Raw genomic sequence first — 21,296 nt, forward strand, 5'->3', positions numbered from 1 at the left:
TAATTGGTCAGGGGGACATTCCTGCCCTGCCCCAGTGTCTACAGCAGCTCTGATAGCAAAAAGCATGTGAATGGACAAACGGAGAGCGTGCTGAAATGTTTCTCTGCAGACTGAGAAAAAACTACTCCTCTGCCTGCAGGAGATAAAGCTCAAGTGATCGACTGGCCCTTCAAGAAAGAGAAATTATGTTATTTTTGAGAAATAGCAATATGAAAGAATCCTGAAAAGAATATAATGCGCACTGAAAGTTTAGTAAAGCATCTCTCCTCATGACTGCATTGGATTTCTGTGGCCTCTGTCTAACAATTATAAACCGCTAATGATGCTAAGATGTAAAAGTTGTAATTACTGCTTAGTAGCTCTTGTGGGTAATTTAACTAACCTACCAACAGGAGGTCTATAAATGAAGGTTGCAATTTGGGAGATTATACAGGAAGTCGAACTGGCAGAACGCTGTCGAGTACCGCAGCGTTTCCAACTCTTACTATTTTTTTTTGGGAGGAAGGGGGTAAAGGGAAGTATGTGCAGTTCTTTTTATGGAGATTTTTTTATGATTGCGCTTCCCGGTGGAAGCAGCCACGAAGGAAAGCATTAAGGAAACCGTGATTTGGGTACCTCTGCATTCTGCCCACGTCAATACAGTAAAACGCTTGTGTGCCAACATATATTGATTGCACATCATGTAGAGTGTTTTGCATCCGGTATGACACAAGCTGCTGAGGAAGCTAATGCACCCTCATACCGTTGTGTCCTTTACCATCTCCAATATGGTCATAAAAAGACAAAGACCCATACAAACAGATCCCATGGTTGTCTTCACGGTGCGTACATTGTCAGTTACATATAAAAAGTAACCAAATCTGACTGTTTCACTTTCTATGGTAATAAGGCGCTCTGAATAACGGTCCTGTTTCATAAGCCCATGCTGTTTGACTCATAATTATATTTTCTTTGACAGGAACCATAGTAAGATGTAGGTTCATATTTGGGTCACCATCTCTATATACAAGTAGACTTTAATGCTAGTTGCCTAGAAGTGACTTACATCAGCAAGAGAAGCATTATTAGCATATGTTGCTGTGTGTGTGAGGGAGATAAAGAGAGGTAGAGAGTTTCAGTGCTGGCACCAGTGTACCAAGCAGTACAACAAGTGGCGTGAGCAGCAACTGAGACATGCAGTCCATATCGGTGCAGATCTGTGGTTGGGGCGAGATATCTCTCTGCCCCCAGGCAGTTTGGTTTGGTGGCTGTAATTGACAAGCTGTCAGCCGGCCAAGAGACACCCTGCGTCCTTGGAAGCTCTCAAGGTCTCCTGCCCGAAGGACAATGACAATCATGATACTTTCAATGATGCTTCCTGCATCCCTGCAACTTCAACAAACTCCCCAAATAGAAAGTGAAAAGATGAGAATGGAAAACAGGGATAAAGTTTGAAGGTCACAGCTGGTTTAAAGAACAGAGAGAGAAATCCACTAAGAAAGTTTCACAGTGGTATGAAGGGGAGAAACGATGAGTGAACAGGGAGGTGATCTCCGGTAACAGAAGGCACACACCCTGCTCAAGTGTCCTTAAGAGATACAACTCCTGCCATTCGCTTTCTGACCCATCGACACTTCCCTGACAGATCTGTCTTGTGGGAATCAAAGGAGGTATCAGTGTGTGTAAGGAAATAGTGGAGTGAAAAAAGGAAAAACTGATGCAGCTACATAAGCTGTGTGATTTAAGCCAATTTGGCCTAAGATTTACTCCTCTCCTTCTCTTTCTGTGACTGGATGAATTTCCACCTCAGCTGCTGCAGACTCCTGCTGGACTGTTTGAGCTATGGATGTCTGGACGTGAGGAGACACTGAGCCAGCTCTCTATGATGTCTGCATTCCTGGGAGGCAGTGTATCTATTGCAATCTACTGAAAAGAGACAACTGAAGCTGTTATGCTTCATGTGAGGAATACAGCAGAAATAAACTGCATACATTGATCATATATTCTCATGTTTGCCTGGTTAAGAATAATTGTCACCTGCAGAATATTTTGAACTCAAAAAATAAAGGCAGGAGCTCTGATCAACTATAAAACCTGACATATTTCTTCAGACTTTTAGTGTAGCAACAGCTCTTCCAGGACTCCCAAGAGGGCTTCATGTCCCTGCAACCGACTGCCACTGATTTACCTGCTGTTTGTCAATGAAATATGGCAATACAAAGGGGGATCTAAGGTGACATTTGAGCGTCTGTCCAGTGTGCTTCATGTACACAAAGAGGTCATTACTGGAAAAAAAGAGAGAATGATGTGATGAGAGAGCGAGAGATGCCACTGGAAGAGATCCAGACCTTGAACAAGCAGGCAGACGAGCGCAGGAGAGATCATGCGGAAGAGGAGACGGTGGGAGCGGCAATGTCACCTGACCAGGCTGGCACTACCAGATAATAGTCATCAGAGGAGATGCTTTTATCTCACCCTCTGATACACACAAGGAATAGATGCCCTCACTCCTGACTCACTCCACCCTGCAGTGCTGACTCCATTTTCATCACTACGCCCCATTTTTTTCCAAAAGTAGAAATATGGACATGGTTTAGAGTATGAGTAATGCGGGACGTGCCAACCATCAGTCAATTAATACATTTATCAGTTGACAGAAAATGTATGTACAAAATGTGATAATTTATGGAGTGACAATGCTTAATATGTTTCTATATGATTCTTTGCAGATGAAAATAAAACATATTTGGGTATTGTTGTATTTGCATTTTAACATTATTCCTCTCCAGCTGAATTTCTGCTACTTGCCCTTCTTCACTTTTGCCTCCCACATCTGTTGTCAACGATCATGTCTCGAGCCACGCAGTTTGATAAACATCATTGCAAATCTTTCTTATGACCAACATGACCTTGAGGTCGTTCAAGGAGATTGAACTGATGGTTTTTATTTTTCAACTGCACCTAGGGTGCTCAGGATCCTGTTCTGTCTTCTGTATATGTGCCTATGCTTGATGAAGATGTTTCACATCGATGGGGCTCAATTAACCACCCTTCTAAACCTCAATAAAAACTTCACACTTAAATTATTTTCTCACACTGTATAGACAACATTAATATCTGATCAATTACCTATACATACTTGCCTATACAATATGTACATAAAAAACAGGGGGGGGGGGGGGGGGGCGGCGCTGGTAGGAAGGTGACTCCACAGAGATGTTTCAAAGATCCTATATCACTTTCTTTGAGGAAGAGGGTATCTTGTGTGGGAAGAAGTGAACTGAACTGATAACACTGCCAGAGATCCTTTATTGATAAGCTTGGGAAGATGGTTTACCCTGGGCCAGGTTTGAGAAACTGAACTTTGTGAGGACTGTGGAGAATGTTAGGAAAGGATCTCTAATCATACAGGACAAACAATTACGACTACAAAAACTTTTTCAATGTTAAATAGATACAAGATAGAAAAATATGTACTGTATAGGTGCACATGGGAAAAGACAAAATCTAAACCCTCTTTGTACAAACTGCCATTAGTCACCAGCTGAGCAAATAAAGGGTACCTGTCAAGGTTCTGTGTATCAGATGATCAGCTCTAACACACCACCAGCATGACTATCAATTACACACAGCATTCATCCTCAGGCTGTGAGTGGACATGATAACATTAGTAGCATGAGACAAAGCCACTGTGCGCTCTCCCTTTCTTTTTCCCCACACGCACTCCGTCCCCAACCGTACACTGCACTCTCTAAATCGTTCTCATATTGAACTTCACTCATCCTCTCACTGCCTGATCTCCCAGATATCCTTTGTCTTCCCTCTTTGCCCTCTTCCTGTACTCCCAGAGGACCTACCTGGCCTTAGGCTGCCTGTTCAGCTGCCCGTCTCGTAGTAATTACTCTAACTGTGCCTGAAGGGGAGCTGTATTAACCCATGCATGACTGGATGCCTGGCATATCAAGTCATAGCCTTTGACAACAGCATTACTGACCTCAAAACGTTACACTGATCTGATGAGGACTCTGGCTGGCTCTTGTCTGGCACATTTTTTGTTTAGAGTTGAACTGTTTGCCTTCCCTGAATTTTGATGGTGTTTATTTCTAAATATGGCGTCTATCATTTTGTCCAGCATCCCCCCCAGAGACAACTCTCTTTTCAACAATAAACTACCTTAGGAAATTGAAAATTTACTGACTTTCAGCATGCCTTTACATTTTTAAATAGGATTTTAAATTAAAATGAGCCATCAACATTTCGGTGTTAGGATGTAAATATGTTACAATACACCACCAGCACACAAATGAAGGCTAAACTCGGCAAGAGCTGATATTTTTGATCCTTGGGCGAAGGTCAAGGGTTTTGAATAGGGATTTCAGTTTTGGTTATTTTTCTATTGATAGCCCTGCAAAAAAGCCAGGGGCCACGTGAACGGGAGCTTCTGTCACAATGTGTTTGCTGCTATCATGGAAATGAAACGAACACATGGCCATTGAGGCACAAGTCAGCTTCCTAGTGACATGTGCCAGACAAAAAAGATCTGAGTGAGGAGCACCCTGAACTGCATCTCTTTGTCAGCACTGATGAAGTGACGGGTAGCTGTGATGTAGCTTTCATTTTTGAGAACTGTCCAAAAGTCTGATCAGAGCTAGAGCTAGTTTGTCCATCATGGCTAGCTTCACTTTTAGCTTGCCCTTCTTCTTCTCAAAGGGACTGGCAGCATATCAGTCTCAATAATTTGCCTTAGACTGGTGTGCATCATACTTCCTCCCCTGCCAGCAGCTGTGATCTTTGCTTTCTGTGAGCTGTCCTTTGACATGGCAGCCAAGTGCTTGTTCTCCACGTGGTTTGGCTTAGCGGTAGTGCTAGTAGAGTCTTTGTCGACCAGGCTTTTTATTAGTCTGTTCTTCGCAAAAAAAAACCCCAAAAAACTCAAAAGACTAATAAAAGTATAAGGTGCACAGCTGTAAAGTTGTAATGGAGTGAGCCATCTCGCTTCCTTCTCATCTCTATTCAGAGTTGCACACTGGCAATAGTGATCGGCCAGGATGTATGAATCAAGGAGCGACACTGCTGTTAGCTAGTTGTCCATGCAGCTAACTTGAGTGGCTGTGTTTATACCACTAGCACAGTAGCTCTGGACCATCAGGACAAGGAGGTTTTGAGGAATAAGCATCAGAATCATAGCTGGGCAGGCGGGCAACAGAGCCAGGCAGCAGCCTCCAAGACGAACAGAGGCCAGTTTGACGCAGAGGAGAAACAGTGACTAGTATGTCCGACAAGGCTTTGACTGTGGGGAGGCATTAGAGAAGTGACTTGGTAGTAAACAGTAAACTGAAGTAGAGCAGGCCATCACTGCTATATTTTTAATGTTGTTTATAATGGTAGTAGTTGGTAAGTCTTATATTTTTGATGCATTCACAGCCAGAAAAACACCGCTGTCCAAACACGCATACAGGGTAAAAAATATTTTCCATGGTTAACAGATTAATGTTTAACCATCGACATCCCTTGTGATGAACCAGCCGTCATCATACCACTGAGCATAATAAAAGTACCTCACCTCTCATATTGGATTGTATATACACAGTATAATATTACATTATCATCACTTTTTGTAATAACTGTTCTAATTTTGCCTATTTTTTGCTTTGAATGAGAGAGGTATAAACATAAAATCAAATAACCCACAACCGAGATGAAATTACCAGGTTATTATTACCAGATGTGTGGGAGGCATGCCAATGACAAAGTTACCCCGTCAGACAGAAATGTTTCCAGGTGTGTTTGTGGATGTAATAAGACCTCTGATGGATTCTTCCTGACATACAGCTGAAGCCCTCTCCGTGTGCTAAATTGTCTGTGTGTGTTTCTGCTAATGCGTCTCAAAGGTCAAGAATAACAAAGATTTCTGAGCCAGATGCCTTCGAGTTGTGACACGTTTTTCTTCCCCTTTTCTTCTAGAGCTGTACCAGAATTAAAATCAAATGCAGGTCAGCTGCAGTGAAATTCTCACAAAAACAGTCAGTATGACAAATAAAATTATTAAAAAAAAGATACAAAAACAAATTCCATGGATACCGAAATAGCATGATTTCACTGAGAGAGAGAGAACACGGAGAATACAGCTACTACACCACATGAAAGCAGCTGAAACCCAATCACACCCCATCCAATAAATTACCTCCTTAGAGAGTGGATCAATAGGTCAGGACTGTGTGCGTGTGCGTGTGCGTGTGCCTGTGCGTGTCCGTTTGTCCATGTCCTGCTTGACTGAATGACCTCTTTACAGTACAGGAGACTGGAAACACTACACAGCGAGTAGGATGGAGTGGATGGCTCCACTTTATAGTAAATCTATAGGGAGAGGCAAAGTCATCTAACTTTACTATAAGTAGCAACACTAATCACAAGAGCAGAGCAGCATACTGATGTAAATTCCTACACTTAATCAAGACGTAGTCTCAAACAGAGTGCAGATTCAATACCAGTGTTCTTTTTAGTCTTTATCGATTTAAAATCTGTAATTCTCAATGAGCAGAACTAATTGGGATCATCGTTCCATGTCCAAGGAAGTGTGAGGCTGGGACCAAACATCTCTTCTTAACTGTAAAAGAAGGAAAACTTTGTATACACTGCATGATATAAGAAAAGCATAAGGTGATAGTATTTGTACTATCTATTTGTAGTTGTACTAGAGCTGTTGTGCAACTATTAAATTGATCACTAACTAGTCAAAATTCTCTGATTCTAGCTCAGTTAATGCAAACATTTTCCGGTTTCTTCACTGACACATGATCTCATATAGCCTTGCTGGAGTAAAACCCAGGACATCATAATTAATCTGTGACCATCATACTTTCAGCATGACACTGACCAATCCCGTTTTTGTAATTTCACAGCTTCAGCAGGACTGGACCAAAAAAACATAAAATTAGACACATGGGAGAGGTTATCCTGTCAAACACATGTTTAACATTGTGAAGGGGTCCTGGCTCATGGGGGCCCTGGCCCTGCATGTTTCAGATGTCTACCCACTCAAAAACACACCTGATTCAAATAATCACCTCATCATCAAGCTCTTCTGAAGCCTCATAACGACCCATTCATTTTAATCAGGTGTGCTGGGGCAGGGAAACATTCAAAACATGCAGGACCAGGACTGAACATGACCTGAACCTAACCAACTATTTGTATTGCCTTAATCTCGCCAAGTATATTTGTTGGCTAAACCCAAACAAATGTTAGCTCACTAAACCTGACCAAGCAGCAGCAGCAAACTCTGAAGTTATCAGCCAATCTGAAAGGTTTTTGGCATTAAAGAACACAGTACAGAAAATGACGATTGAGGTCATTTATAATTATCCAATATTGAGTTTAAGTTTACTGTCTCTGTACAATGATGTCATGTTAGACAATAAAGCTTATTGTTAAAACTGTAAAATATCCTGCTGTCCTGATTACATATTTTTGTCATGTGTTTGATAACCACCCGAGGGATCGCTGCAAGAAAAGTGTGTATATTGGCCGATGTATCGATATAGAATTTTTTTTTATGCCCCAATGTCGGTACAAGCCACAGAAACAACATATTGCGTTGGCTCTAATAAGAAAAACAGAAATGTTCATCAGATGTGATACCAATCCAGTTCATACCTTTGTTAACAGGGCTCTAGCATGAGACTATTTTGTTGCACATGCCCAAAAATCTGTCAAGTGGGACCACCAGTGCGCCTGAAATGTAGCAGTATGTTTTAAACAATTGAAGTTATCGTATTGTCTTGTTGCATGTGTGAATTAAATGAAGAAAACCACCTTTCACCTTTATTCCTGTTTACAGTCGTTTGATAATGTAAGTAATCACAACCCCTGAGTCGAGACCAATACTCAGTTAACAGGAGAGATTATATTCAAGCTATCAAAAGTCCTGAAAGGAAAAAGTCAGACTTCACCAAAAACAATGAAACCAATACTTCCACAGCAATGTGTTATAATTCAACATATGACTGTTACACCAAAGCCAGCTCAATCCGGTGACATTCTTTGGTCTAGGCTACATTTATAAAACCCATCAGTTCAGTCTGTTCCAACTAAGCAGTTATATGGCCTCAGATATGATTGACTGATCACAGCAGGGGGGAACATGAGAGCAGGTTTTACACTGTCTGCTGAAGGCAAACACTGCTCCATTTCTTCACCTATTGGTCCTGTAACACGAGTATAAATGTCAGATGGAGCGAACAGATCCGACCAAAAAAACAGGTAAGGGAGACTTTTATCCTTTGTTTGTTGCAGTAAGTAACACACATACATGTATGTTAGTCCGTATAGTTTGAGATACTTTATGATTCACATTGTAAAAAGATACAGCTAACTGTTAAGTGATTGGAAAAGAGTAGGTGTTCAAAAAGAATATCAATTAGCCAAAATGGGAACGTGGCTGACAACAATCTGGACTGCAATTATTTCAATTATTATGAAAGGCTGCTTCACTTTTGGGAAGAATTTTCAGCCAGTGTTGACTCAGCTTGCTATCTCTGCAAAGCAACCATTTCATTAGCGAGGGGGGAAAAAAATCAATTCCATGGCAAATCATAAGCTGTGTCTCATCAGAGTGAGTAAATGAACCCCCCGCTCGCTGTTACACAGTCTGTTTAATACTGCAGCTGTTTGCTGGGTGTATGAGGTGGAAGTGTTGAGTGGTGGAAATAAAGAGAAAGGAGAGTGATTACATTGAGTTTACACAACATGAAGCAAGGGACCCAGGGTGTTAATGTGGCACTTCAACATACACGTACGCTATTATCTTAGATATTACACAACGTTAGTCTACACCTTCATACTAGTGTTTTCAAAGAAGGGAACAACCGATGTAATTTCTTCATAATTAAGGAGACCGATAGGCGACATGTGCAGTAACATATAAGGTTTTTATGTCAAAGTTTAGAATAACCACTGCCGGATTGTAACTAATTACAATCCACTCAAGCAATCTACTGTGCTCAAGTACAATATAAAGGTATGTGGACTTCACTCAGGTATTTCCATTTGCATTTTTTTCCACTGCATTCAGTTGATATCTGTTTACATTTATACAAAAATAAATCAGCCATTATGAACGGTTATGGTGTTTTATCATACATCCCGCAGTACTTCTATATAAACAAAAGTGAGACGACTCTTTAATGAATGACACTATGAAAGATAACACATTTTCTGTTCGTATGGAAACCAACCACATCAGTAAGCAATGGTACATTTGTTCTTTCTGTAGAAACTCTCAGTGTTGCGTTCATGTAATAAATTTAGTTTCTATTCCTTAATTATAACCTTTGCCAAGGAGGTTAGGTTTTTGCACGTGTCTTATCGGTTGATTGGTTGGTTTGTCAGTAGGATTACACAAAACTTCTGAGTGGATTTCCACGAAACCTGGATGGGAGGATGCACTTGGTTTTGGTTTTACAACACCTATAAGATACACACTGCAGACAATCTCAATGTCACATTGTGGCTGCTTTTTGAAGTGTTATAAACTTTGTGACAAGGGTGGCAACTAATTTTCATTGTCGATTACTCCGCCTGTTATTTTCACTATGAATTGAGTGATTGTTTAGTCTAAAAAATGTCAAACAGTTGTGCAAAATTTCCCAGAGCCCTCACCAAAAAAAACATTGTCAAATTTCTTCTTTTTTCTAGCCAACAGACCGAAAATCCAAAAGAATAATTTGTTATCGTGAATGTCAAAGAAAGGCTGCATATTTTTCTTGTGTGTTTTACGTGTTCGACTAAAATAATTCTGAAATGATGACTCCATTCTCAAAAAGTGTTGCCAATTTATTTTCTTTTGATCAATTAATGAACCAAATTGTTACAGCTCTGTTCGAACAATGAGTAATAGACAAATACGCAGTTATACACAGACTCAGTTCTATGATGTGCTCTTGTGTTCAGAAATTGATTTGCATCATTTTAACAGATCCTTTGTGTGTGTTGCACTCATGTCGAATGCCAATCATACTTTCAGTGAGGTCCTTTTTGCTTTAAGCAGTGTAGCAGAACAGCTATATTATGACTTCTGCTGCACAGATTCACCACATCTGATCAAATAGAAAATTGCAGGGAGAATTCCTGCCTCTCTCCTGGATTCTTTCTTCACGTCTGACTGCACACGGATGGGTTTTCTTTGGGACAACAAGGGGATTTTTTTCCAACTGCAACACCAAGGTAGTGGCTGCAACGTTTTCTCACGATAGGAGTGGCAGACCCAGGAGAGGTTTCACACAATCTCCTATTACTACAACTCTGTCACATAATGGTCAGTTTCGCACAATGCAGCCTCACGACGCACCATTCATGGTCTAAATGCTGTGAACAACTCAGCAATGATCCATGTCCTCGTTGGTCAGAATAAAGCCTCTTGCTTGGTAAAATCTTTACTACATAAGCTCACTGATCTTTGGAACAAAGGTGTTTTTGATCGGCTTCACTTCGCTTTAATCATCTTCCTCTGTCACATAAAGGAGACACAATTTAAATGTGCGAGAGGCAAAAAGAAAAGACAGAACGAGACAAACAGAGACAGGGGAGCTGGGGCACAGAACAGAGGGGGGAGACAGGTGGAAGAAGAAGATGGAGGGAGGAAAAACAAACAAGAGAGAGCACACAGAGGACCATCATTGTGCTGCTGAGCCTCACTGTCTGCTGTGGCCCCCCCCCCACACACACACACACACACACACACACACACACACACACAAAGTCTTCTTGTCTTCTTCACTGGTGTAATGCTACTCTAGAGTCTCTGTCCACGGTGCTGAAACACGCCTGCTCTCACATCTGTTTAACATGCAGCCCGTGTGTGAAGCGCAGAACTGAAATGTCAGCACTTTTGCGCATCACATCATGTGCATGTGAATCACACGTTGCCATAAACACAGCACACGTCTTCCCACTTCATCCCCAGGTTGCATTACATAGTTTTTCAGTCTTGTCTGACAGATCTGCTGTGGGGGGGGGGGGGGGGCAGAAGAGCTGGACAGTTTGGACTCTCCCATCTTTACTCCGATCATGCCTCACACCTGTGTGGTCCTGCCCTCGGCAAGAAATCCGACCGCAAACAAAATGATAAAGTCATGCTCTCCCCGGTGTCGCTTAGATGCCACACTGAGAGAACAACACACAGATTGATTGACAAACAGACGGAGAGCCAGGATATCTGAGGCTGTTCCCTCTGGAGCAGGAAAGCCTCCAACTTAGACAAACTGTAACACTGCCGAGTCAGGCAGTGGCAGCAAACACACCATCCTCTGCCCAAAGGCAAATCACTGATGAAAAAACGTGAGGGCAAAACACAGCAGCCAATATTAATTCATGTGTTTCTGTGGCACAGTAGAACGGAGCGCAGTGGGACGTTCCACCAAACTGCATTTAAAAGGATGATTTTAACACCAGTACGTGTGTGTGAGGTTAAGGAGTGATGATCCAGTCTTCAGTTACTTCAGGGTGCAGCTCACATTGCAGATGTGCTCTCATCATTAATTGGCACAACTAACATGTAAAAGCCGATTTTAACACATTCTGGTGCAAAACAATGGCGCTTGATGAAATTGGCAGACAAGAACTTCAGAGTTGCAATATTGGCGGACTCACCTCAAACAGGGGTCCGATTTTATTCTTCTCCAGATACGACTGAATTCTTGACTGTTGTGGAGACGCCATGAAGAAACTGTTGTGCCTCGCAGGAGCTTTCAGCGGGATGAAATCATGAGGTGAGCCGGTGTCATTCGTCCTTCAGGAGAGAGGCGTCTCTTCCGACTCACATAAAACAAGAAAGAAAGAAAAAAAAGAAAGACAAATGTCACCACAGTGGGGTTTTTTTGCGGCTAAGTTCAGACGGGTGGCGTCAAGTGTGGAGCAGGCGGCTGTGAGCCCGGCTCATTGTGGACGACTCAGCCCGGGACCATCCCCAGTTTGTCGCCTCACTGACTCTGTGGCGGCAGCTTCCCGGTAGAAACCAATGGCGCGGCGGCTCTGTGACAGAGCTTACAAATCTTCCGCTCACTGGCTGCCAGCAGTGTGGACGGTGCCACCGCCACTCCCATTTATCCGCCGGGCTGAGTTCAACCTGAACGCGGAGGGAGGACTGCCGCGCTAATCAACTGCGACACAGCACGCGCACCGACGACGATTAACACAGGTGCAGTGCGTCCTGCTAATTACTGTGGGAGGAGTCACGCGATCAACAAGTGTTTTTTACATCCAGCCCACTGGCAGGGGAGCGGCGAGCACCTTCAACACGAGGTTAAACACTAGAAGCAAGACTGAAGGAAACAGGGGATGGACCGGTGATTTGAAAGCATTTTCAAGCATCCACCATAGACTCAATACGAACCAGTGTTAGGGACAGGGGTCAGGGGAAATTATGCAGGTCAAGAAAACAGTCAAAATGTCGAGAATAACTTTGAAATGCATTTTTTTTTGTCGAGAAAAAATACGCAATGTCGAGAAAAACCTCAAAATGTCGGGCAAAAAGTCAGAATATCAAGAAAAGAAGTCGAGCATACATTTGAAATACAATTTCGACAATAAACGTGACATTTCGAGATTAAAGTCAACCATTTTCTAATACATCACAATTGCATATGACTGCCTCAACAAAATACCTTATGTAGATACATTTGTGAGACTCTGCTTCAGAATTGGCTTTAGTACACAGACATTATTTCTGTTTTAGCTCATGACAACAGTGTAGTTGTCAGAATTCGGACTTCGCAGAGATTATTACACTACACACCTTGCGCTCAAGGAGTACACATAGCTGTCAGTCGCTCCCCTAACTGGATTTAATAGACCAGAAGACTTTCTGACTTTCTTATCAACATTTCGACTTTTTCTCTCAGCCCTGGCCCTGATAGGGTTCCATAGACTCAGATGTCATTAAGATGGTGCATTTTGCCCCCATCACTTTCTGAAAGCAACTAATATGAAAAATAACTTACATGTATGCCAAGAAATGCAAACAAACGAACAAAAACACTTTGCTCGGCAAATGGTACAAGCCGTTGGAACTGGTAGCTGCTGATTCTCTCTCTGAAATTGTGACAGAATTGTGACGTATTGTGTATGTTTAATATACACAGTAAACTAAGGCTAAGAAAGATAAGACTCATGTAGAGGAAATGTTGTTACATGTGATCAGAACAACCTATACTGTTGGCTGAAACCAGAATAGAGTGGTGTAGTTTGAAGGCCTAAAACCCGGAAGTCAGTCAGCATGCCGAACACGAACATGGAGACTCGTCTACTCACTAGTCCGTCTTTACAGGCCGACTTTATTTACAAAGTATTGTAACTCTAACTTCACGACACTAAGTCATACAAGCTTGGAAATTCACAAAAGAGGTGTTCACCTGTGAAGATTATCCCGCTGAACAAAATCTCTAAGTAGCATAAACTTGTCTTTGCAGGGCGCTAAACGAAAAATCAGGTATCCTCTGATTAAATAATTTCAGTGACCTTTTGATGCTCCTTTAAGCATTTTTTTCCCACCTTCATTATCTCTGACAGATCCAATATTGTATTGCCTAAAACTCTTAATGATTTCCATCTGAGCTCTCATGTACCCACCACATTTCAACACAAACTAACAGCATTTGGATTCAAAATAATTCTGCCGCAAGAATCAGCCATTTTCACGTGGATGTGAGAGAGACATGTACACAGGGAGCACTGATTGAGCTTATTGATGTAGTTTATTATTACCACTTGTTTTGTTTGCATAGTAGTGAGCTAGGCATCCATCTACATGATACATCCAATAATAAGAGAGACACTTTAATCCTGAGTACTGTCAATATAAAATAACAGAATATATCTCATAGCTCTACTTCCAAAAACCTATCGTGTGTTAATACTGATAAACCATTGAAATTCTTCATATGCATGCATGTAACAGACATTGCGAAACAAGGGCCTGACTCATTTAGCACATTCGCACACTAAATATGTATATTTACAAGCGAATAAACATCATTACAAAGACATACATTCATATGGTTATCAATACTGAGAGAATTCGATAAAACGTAGATGTCATAGCTGAAGTCAGGCAGACAAATTATTGGCTAATTGGAAGACAATGGGAAGCCAAAATTCATCCAGTATCCTTTTAATCAATATTATGTTGTGTATCTCATATGCAAATTAAGCTAATAACATGAAATGCAAATGTCCCTTGTGAAAACAAACATGATTTTCAGCCCGCACAATTCAGACAGGGAACTGATGGGATTCATTCCAACTCATTAGGCTAATTTAACTGCACTCTCAGGGTACAAATCTCTTCTTTTGTCACTCTGAATCATTGTCCTGTCAGCTGCATTATATGAAAAAAAAACATCATCAAAATATGTATAAAGTACAACAGTGAAAAATATAAAGTATTAAAAATACTATTTACGGTTTTTAAATCCTATTTACATTCAGGCAGCTATTCTGGACACATAAAAATGGACCCAATAACTGTCTTTAATTAGGTTGATCCTTCATGAGTGGAGGGGGGACCTCCAGCTTCTCCTCGGCATCTTCCTGGATGCAGTGCTTTATGGGTCACCATCTGGGGGTGGAGGCTGGCACAGCTTGTACAACCTGGTCAGAGACACACACAAGCAAAAAGGCATTTAATGAGATTCTAGTATATAGTTCTGTGAGCGCTGAAAAAACATGCGGCAATACAAAGCAATGATCTGTACCTGATCTGTTGAAAAATGTCACTTCCCTGTTTGGTGCAAAGGAAATATAACCTGAGATTAAGCTGCAGTCTCACAAAGAGAAAACTGTCAGCACTGGGAAAGTAATTACCCTTTGCTGTGCACATCCATCTCAAACAACATTAACTATGTTCAAACACGTAAATAATGACTTCAGAGTTTAGCTTTTACCCTCAGTGTTGGTGTTGGTATAGACAACAGTATACACTACATTCTGGTAATATCTTCGAAATATAAATATGAATTATGCAGCAGTTGTTTGCATTTGCAATAAAATAAGAAACCCTGCACCCTGGCTGAATGCATTTTTTTCCTGTAACCATTATGAAGTAAATGTAATCCTATCATCTCTAATCCTTCTCACAGTGAAGCATTATATGGTCTATTCTGATTCCTTAATGAACACAAAACACTTCCTAAATACCACATTTATTTGCTATTATTCGGAACTGATCAGTGTTTTCCTAATCCCAGTACAATCTTCTCCAATACCAGCTGTATTCCTTGCATCCTAATCGAGCAGTTTAAATAATCGACTGCACCGTTCACGTCCCTTGCTCTCCATGTCTCATGGCTGCAGGTTACACTCACTAAAATGTTACTGTCTCTTTTATCTGCAGCTTAGAGTACAACCAGCGCGTCTCACGATCCACGCAGCACACTTACATATTCTGCGGCAGTCACTCACGCTGCAACAATTATGACATAAACCTACAGAGAGTGCAGTGATTTTGCTCTCTGACCACAATGTCTCAACACTAATCATCCCGCTTCTTAATTGTATTTGTCAATTTCACTAAAAGGTTCAAAAGGGCTGCCTGTCACACGAAAGCCTATATGTCACAGCCAAATGGCTGAGGCAGTCCTTGTCCTCATCTCGGGGCTCCTGAGTGCAGGGAGCTCCCCTCTAATGGAACCATTTGGCCACAGTCCTGCACAGAAAAAGCACATGCACAGACATACACTACTGTACAGAAACATGCACTCTGACAAAGCCAGACTGCACCAACTAAAAAGAGATGGATATTATAGGATCCTGTATTCATACTGCTTACTATATTGTTTTTAAACCCAGGACTTTCAGGGAACACTTAGAACACTAATTATTTATGTATTACTCTGCTTATTCTTGGGTCAAATTTATGCAGTGTATAGAGGAACTGAGAGCAGAGGCTGTTTTTTTAAAGGTCCAGTGTGTAGGAATCAGCCACATCTAGCAGTGACTTTGCAGATTGAAAAACAAGAGGACCTGCTCCCTTAGTGGATATTAAAGGGGTTGTTCCAAATGACACTGAAAAACTATGGTTTTTAGTTTCAGGTGATTAAACAGTATAAATGCATTATGTGAATATTATAGTATATATTATATTCCATTCTGCCCAAAATCCTATACAGTGGACCTTGTAAAGTCCTTGAAGCGTGAAAGGTCATATTGACAATATTTGAATGTAGGGATGTCCCGATCAGGCCCCGATACCGATCCAAGTCCGTTAATATTTAGTATGTGCCGATACTGAGTCCCGATCTGATGCTTAGCCTACACTTATTACACACGTGCAGCATCTCCTCAATTGCCTGTTTTACATGCTCTCCTGTATGAGACCCACGAAACTAGTGCGCATACCGGCAACTCGAAAGTGGAATAAATGTAATGTAATGTAATGCCGAGATTGTAGGGCATACCGGGGATTCAAGAACTCCAGGTGACAAAGAAAACCCTGATCCTCTACCACGGAGATGAGCTGGTTATCCAGAGCGATTCATTTAATTACCTTCTCTGTGATATTTTATCATACCAAATGTTTAGTAGGAAATGCAGCTCTTATTTTTTTTTTTAAAGTATGTTTTTTGGCCTTATTGACAAAGCAGCTGAAGACATGACAGGAAACAGGTTGAGAGAGAGGGGGAGTGACACCCAGCAAAGGGCCCCAGGCCAGGACTCGAACCTGGAGCCGCTGCAGCGAGAACAAAGCCTCTGTACATGGGACATCCGCTCTACCCACTGCTAAACGGCACCCTGAAATGCAGCTCCTTTGTTACCCCCTTGAAACTTTGTTGCGAAACGGTCGTATAGCAGATGTTACATGTCGCCGTTGGACTACTTTTGCTTCCTAATCGAAGTTATTTCCACACTGCAGACATTTTATCCACAGGTTCGCCAGAGTAACATTGAGCGTGCGTCTGCGTTCTGCCACAAATTGTGCTGCTCTACCGCAAAATTTTTTTTAAAAAATCAGCCTTTGGTCCATGTTAAAAATTGCTGATACCCGATCAGTGAAAAAATGCCCATATCAGCCCTAATCCCAAACCTGCAGATCGGATCAGGACATCCCTACCTTAAAGTAAGCTAAAGCATCTGGGATTTAATCCATTTGTATTTCTATTTATTTCTTGTGCATTCTTACTTAGCTCACTTGACCTTTACAAAAAAATAGCTATGTCCATTATAGAACAAGCCCTCTTACAGACTTTCCATACAATCTCTGACTATCTGCAGTCATAAAGATCTATTACTGTAGTCGTGTGCTTAGATTACAGACTCTAAAATGTTCAAATGAACAAGGAAGAAAAATTAAAACAATTCTTGGTTCCGACTACGATGTGGTGACTTAATGCTCACTGAGGCAATACACATCTTTCTCTCTCTCCAGGTTGATTTTAATGCCTAAATTAAATTAATGGAAACAAATGCCTGCCTGGAAGCAGGGGGAAAATCACTTTGACAAAATGGCCAGCAGTGATGTAATACATGTGATTTGCAGTTAATGAGCTATGACGTGCAAAACTTGCAGAGATCCTCTCATGTACGAGGCTGTACGATGTTGCCCCACATGAACATGATGCGACTGCAGTTTTACCTTGGGACTGATGACGGCGTGCGATCCCTCACTCCCAGGTTCTTGGCAGAATTCTGAACCCTTGCCCCCTGTAAGACAAACACACAATGACAGTTCATGACTTCATGGATCAGGATCAAAAAAACATAGAAAGAGGAGCTTATATAAAACCTCAGGAACACAAGAAGCCCATGTCTCAATGTAACCACTGGAGGCCATCTTGATCCGAATACATCTCTCGTGAAGATTTTGGTTTAATGATATGAGTTCAAAGTGAGGCTGCTTCCCGTCAAGCCCTAACAGCTCTATAAAATATTGCTGGTTGTATACAAGATGTGATGTTGCTAACATTTTAAGCTAAAGCTGCTTTCTATCTTGAGTATCCGTCTTCTTTCAGCCATGTTTGCAAAAGAGCACATGCAGAATAGCCTTTGTGAGGAAATAAAAGCAAGCAGTAAGGCATTTGGAAGACGAATGGGTCTTGTTCTGCGTATGTTGCAGAGTTTGATTATTCCCAGTCAGGAGCATGTCTGCTCTTTGCTAATGTTGCTGTTTGCTGGCAGCAGCGCGCAGAGTCGGCAGATACACGACTGCAGGGGGGCAGGAAGCCACTCAGCCTCTCGATTCAGAGACACGAACACCTGCACTCACACAACACACCCTCTCTCCCTCTCCATCTCTGCGACGCACACAGAAGCGAAGGCACACAATCGAATCATTGCTCAAAGAGGAGACGCTGATGACCGCTTTGGATACAGAGCAAGGCACTGGACAAAAGTACATTAGCTGACCTCTCGGTTACAACTCCGCTGTCTGCCATGTCACTGTCTGCCCCAAGTTGCGTCCTGATAGCTGGATAGCATCAGCAATTATTCGATGCCTATCACAGCCATCCATTCTGATGCCTCCAGACAGAGATGCCCCCTAATGTCCCTAAAGGACGCAACACCCAGAGTGTATGTGACGAGACGGGGGAAACAAAACTCTTTTTTTACAGTTACTTCATTTACAAACACAAGATCTCTAAAGCCAAAAATATCTCATGATGCCTGAATTATAAGAGCGAATCATGCAACACTTTCCTGATTTGTATTTGTGACTTTAGTATACGAGTTTATGGATCTTTGACGTGGCTCGCAAGTAAGTAACAGCCATGCCAGCAGCTCTGTGAGACTGTAATTAGGAGCATGGTTGCTTTGACAGTCATATGGTTCGTTGACCTGATTTAAGGTTAAACTGGTTAAAGTTAGCCCATGATGGACAGATGGTTCTTCCAATTACCTGCCAACTATTGTTGGAAAGTGCCTGCCTTTTTCCAAAATGGTTTCCAAGGACGACAACGCAGATGGTTCTGTGTAACAAACCATCTGGCACGTCAGGTTAAGACCAAAACGTTGGACAAATTAGAACATTTGACGTTGTGATGGTGCCAAATAAAAAAGTCAGAGACTCACCAAAGTTATTACAATTTATCCTGTGCAGGACATGCATGGATGTAGCAAATTTCATGGCAATCCATCCATCCAATAGTTCAATAAAAAAGGAAGATTTAGGATTGCCTCTAGCGAGTATAACTGTATTTACAACATTTCACAGCAATCCATGTGGTGGAACTGTGGCAACAGACTGACTCACCAGCATTGCCATCCAGAGTGTTAAACATATATTTGCCTGCCGTAGTCTCTTGCATTTGGGTCCTTTATGCTTGAACATAATGATGTGACTGTCCAAGAAGCAGCAAACTGTGTTTCCATGCAGAGTCCTACGATGCTTTTGTACCGTCACAAACAATCACTACATTCAAAATGCACCATGTGTGCATTAACATACAATTATACGAAACATTAACATGTTCAAATGTCTACATTACTTAAGAACCACAACCCAGAATCTGTTATATCTGGATTTGCAAGCTTTAACTACATATAACCCTTATAAAAACAGTTCTAACGTGTCCCTTGCATGTGATGAAACAAGAATAATAAAGTCCAAAAGGGTGATTCCATGAGTTATCTTCTCAAACTAGTTTAGATACAATACATATACTCTACACCTCAAGCTGTGATTGGACCCATTTTCTGATTCTGAATGATGCTGTCTGGTCTCGATGGATGGGTCCTGCAGTGCAGATAACCTTTCTGTGAGTAAGTATGACTATTCAGCGAGGAGCGAGAGGCGTCATCCAAAACCTGTGTGAGATTCCTATTCATCAGATTCATCAGCTGATGTCTGAGAGCAATGACACACACACACACACACACACTGTCAGACTCCCCTCTGCTCTCTATCAGGACCACACCATCCCTCCTCAGTGAAGTCTAGGTCACCGATGACGCAAGGAAACACAAAATGTCCAATGATGGTTGCAGAAAAATGATACAATCAAAAAGTAATGAAAAGGTTCTGCTCTAGAAAGCAGACATGATAAATGAACCCAAACAGCGGATTTCTATACCAGCACCTCTTCATATTCCATTAAAGATATCTCAAACCACACCCTCCACAGCCCATCTTACTCCAGCCACACACAGCTGTACTCAAGGTCACACAATGCACAGAGTTGCATCCTCCTGGCTGGCAGCCCAGCAGCTCTCTGAGTGTAGAAATTAAATGCCTCTCCTCCCGCAGGATCTCAGCTTTTCCACTAACCTCTCCTCTCATTGCAAAACAGCAAATATAACCAGCAGTCACAGAACTTCGGATGAGAGTTTGAGATAGTGGCCAAGATGTGGTCATGGCTGCAGCCTTTTGTGGGGCGAAAATATGTGCGCACGGAGAAAAGTAATGGGAATAACGTCCCTTGACCCCTAATAGACATGCCGACAAACTGACAAGCTCCAGACTCTCAGCCAATCTGTTCAGTTTCTCATTACTTTTTTTTTTACTCCCTCATTTGGTTGGATTCATATTCTGGTGGCAGTGAATGCATATCTGATAAGATCGAAATCAGACGGGTGAAACAGGGGAAGAGGCGGAAGAAATTATAATATAGGCAGCAGCAGAGCTGATGATTTTTCCTTGTGGACAGCAGCAAACACTTTTCATCACCAAAAGGAAAAAAATACACTTTTTCATTTGGCTGCCTTTAAAAATTGCACTCCCAGCGAAGTCAAATTGTCTGAGAGAAATCAAACTTTCACAGAAAGTAAAAGGACATAACTGCTCCTCTATTGACGCTGTTAAATCCATAGCTAATACTTTGTTGGCAGCCTAGTTTGAGTCAATGAAGCATACAGTTCATCTAATGATTTTGGATGCGGAAATAGCGCGGTGGATTGAAGCAAAAAATTCCCCCAGAGTGAGAAAGTGTTACTCCAGGTAGTGTTGGATTGTTGTAGATATAAAGAGAGGCTATATATGCACACGGTAACTAAGTACATACCTGTTTCCTCATGACATCAGTGGCCTGCATGATGCAGCGAGGGGGAAGGCCGTGGTTTCGGGCCAGCAGGATGGCCTGCTCCAGTGTCACACTCAGGGTGCAGCTGTTGGTCAGAGAGGAAAACATAAGGTCAAGCTCAAACCTCTCTAGCTGCATATTCATCAGGTTCTAACTAAGGATATGGATGATGAATGATGTTGCAAGGAAATCATAATATAGAGTATTGCTCCTGTTGATGCCATTTTGAGAGTATTCCTATTTCAGAGATGCTGTACTATCAAAGCAGTCTGTATTCGAAAGTGATGAAAGTGTGGCGTTATCACAGCGGGG

The 21,296-nt window shown here is 41.8% G+C and overlaps 2 protein-coding genes across 4 annotated transcripts in view; both read right to left on the minus strand.

The window, feature by feature from the left end:
• c19h8orf34 (chromosome 19 C8orf34 homolog) overlaps positions 1 to 12,155 on the minus strand; it is a 65,419-nt gene extending 53,264 nt beyond the window's left edge. The window contains exon 1 of the mRNA XM_030397728.1: positions 11,629 to 12,155. Coding sequence (XP_030253588.1) covers positions 11,629 to 11,697 — 69 coding nt within the window. The 5' untranslated portion in view covers positions 11,698 to 12,155. The remainder of the gene's footprint in view (positions 1 to 11,628) is intronic.
• Positions 12,156 to 13,711: 1,556 nt separating this feature from the next.
• The window catches only part of prex2 (phosphatidylinositol-3,4,5-trisphosphate-dependent Rac exchange factor 2), a 103,825-nt gene continuing 96,240 nt past the window's right edge, over positions 13,712 to 21,296 (minus strand). For all 3 annotated transcript variants that reach the window (XM_030398749.1, XM_030398750.1, XM_030398751.1), the window contains 3 exons: positions 20,967 to 21,069; positions 17,606 to 17,673; positions 13,712 to 14,625 (listed from right to left, as the gene is read on the minus strand). In XM_030398749.1, the coding sequence (XP_030254609.1) occupies positions 14,580 to 14,625; positions 17,606 to 17,673; positions 20,967 to 21,069 (217 nt within the window). In that variant the 3' untranslated portion in view covers positions 13,712 to 14,579. The remainder of the gene's footprint in view (positions 14,626 to 17,605; positions 17,674 to 20,966; positions 21,070 to 21,296) is intronic.

The sequence above is a fragment of the Sparus aurata genome, chromosome 19, assembly GCF_900880675.1.
Source record: "Sparus aurata chromosome 19, fSpaAur1.1, whole genome shotgun sequence".
In the NCBI taxonomy this organism is placed as follows: domain Eukaryota; kingdom Metazoa; phylum Chordata; class Actinopteri; order Spariformes; family Sparidae; genus Sparus; species Sparus aurata.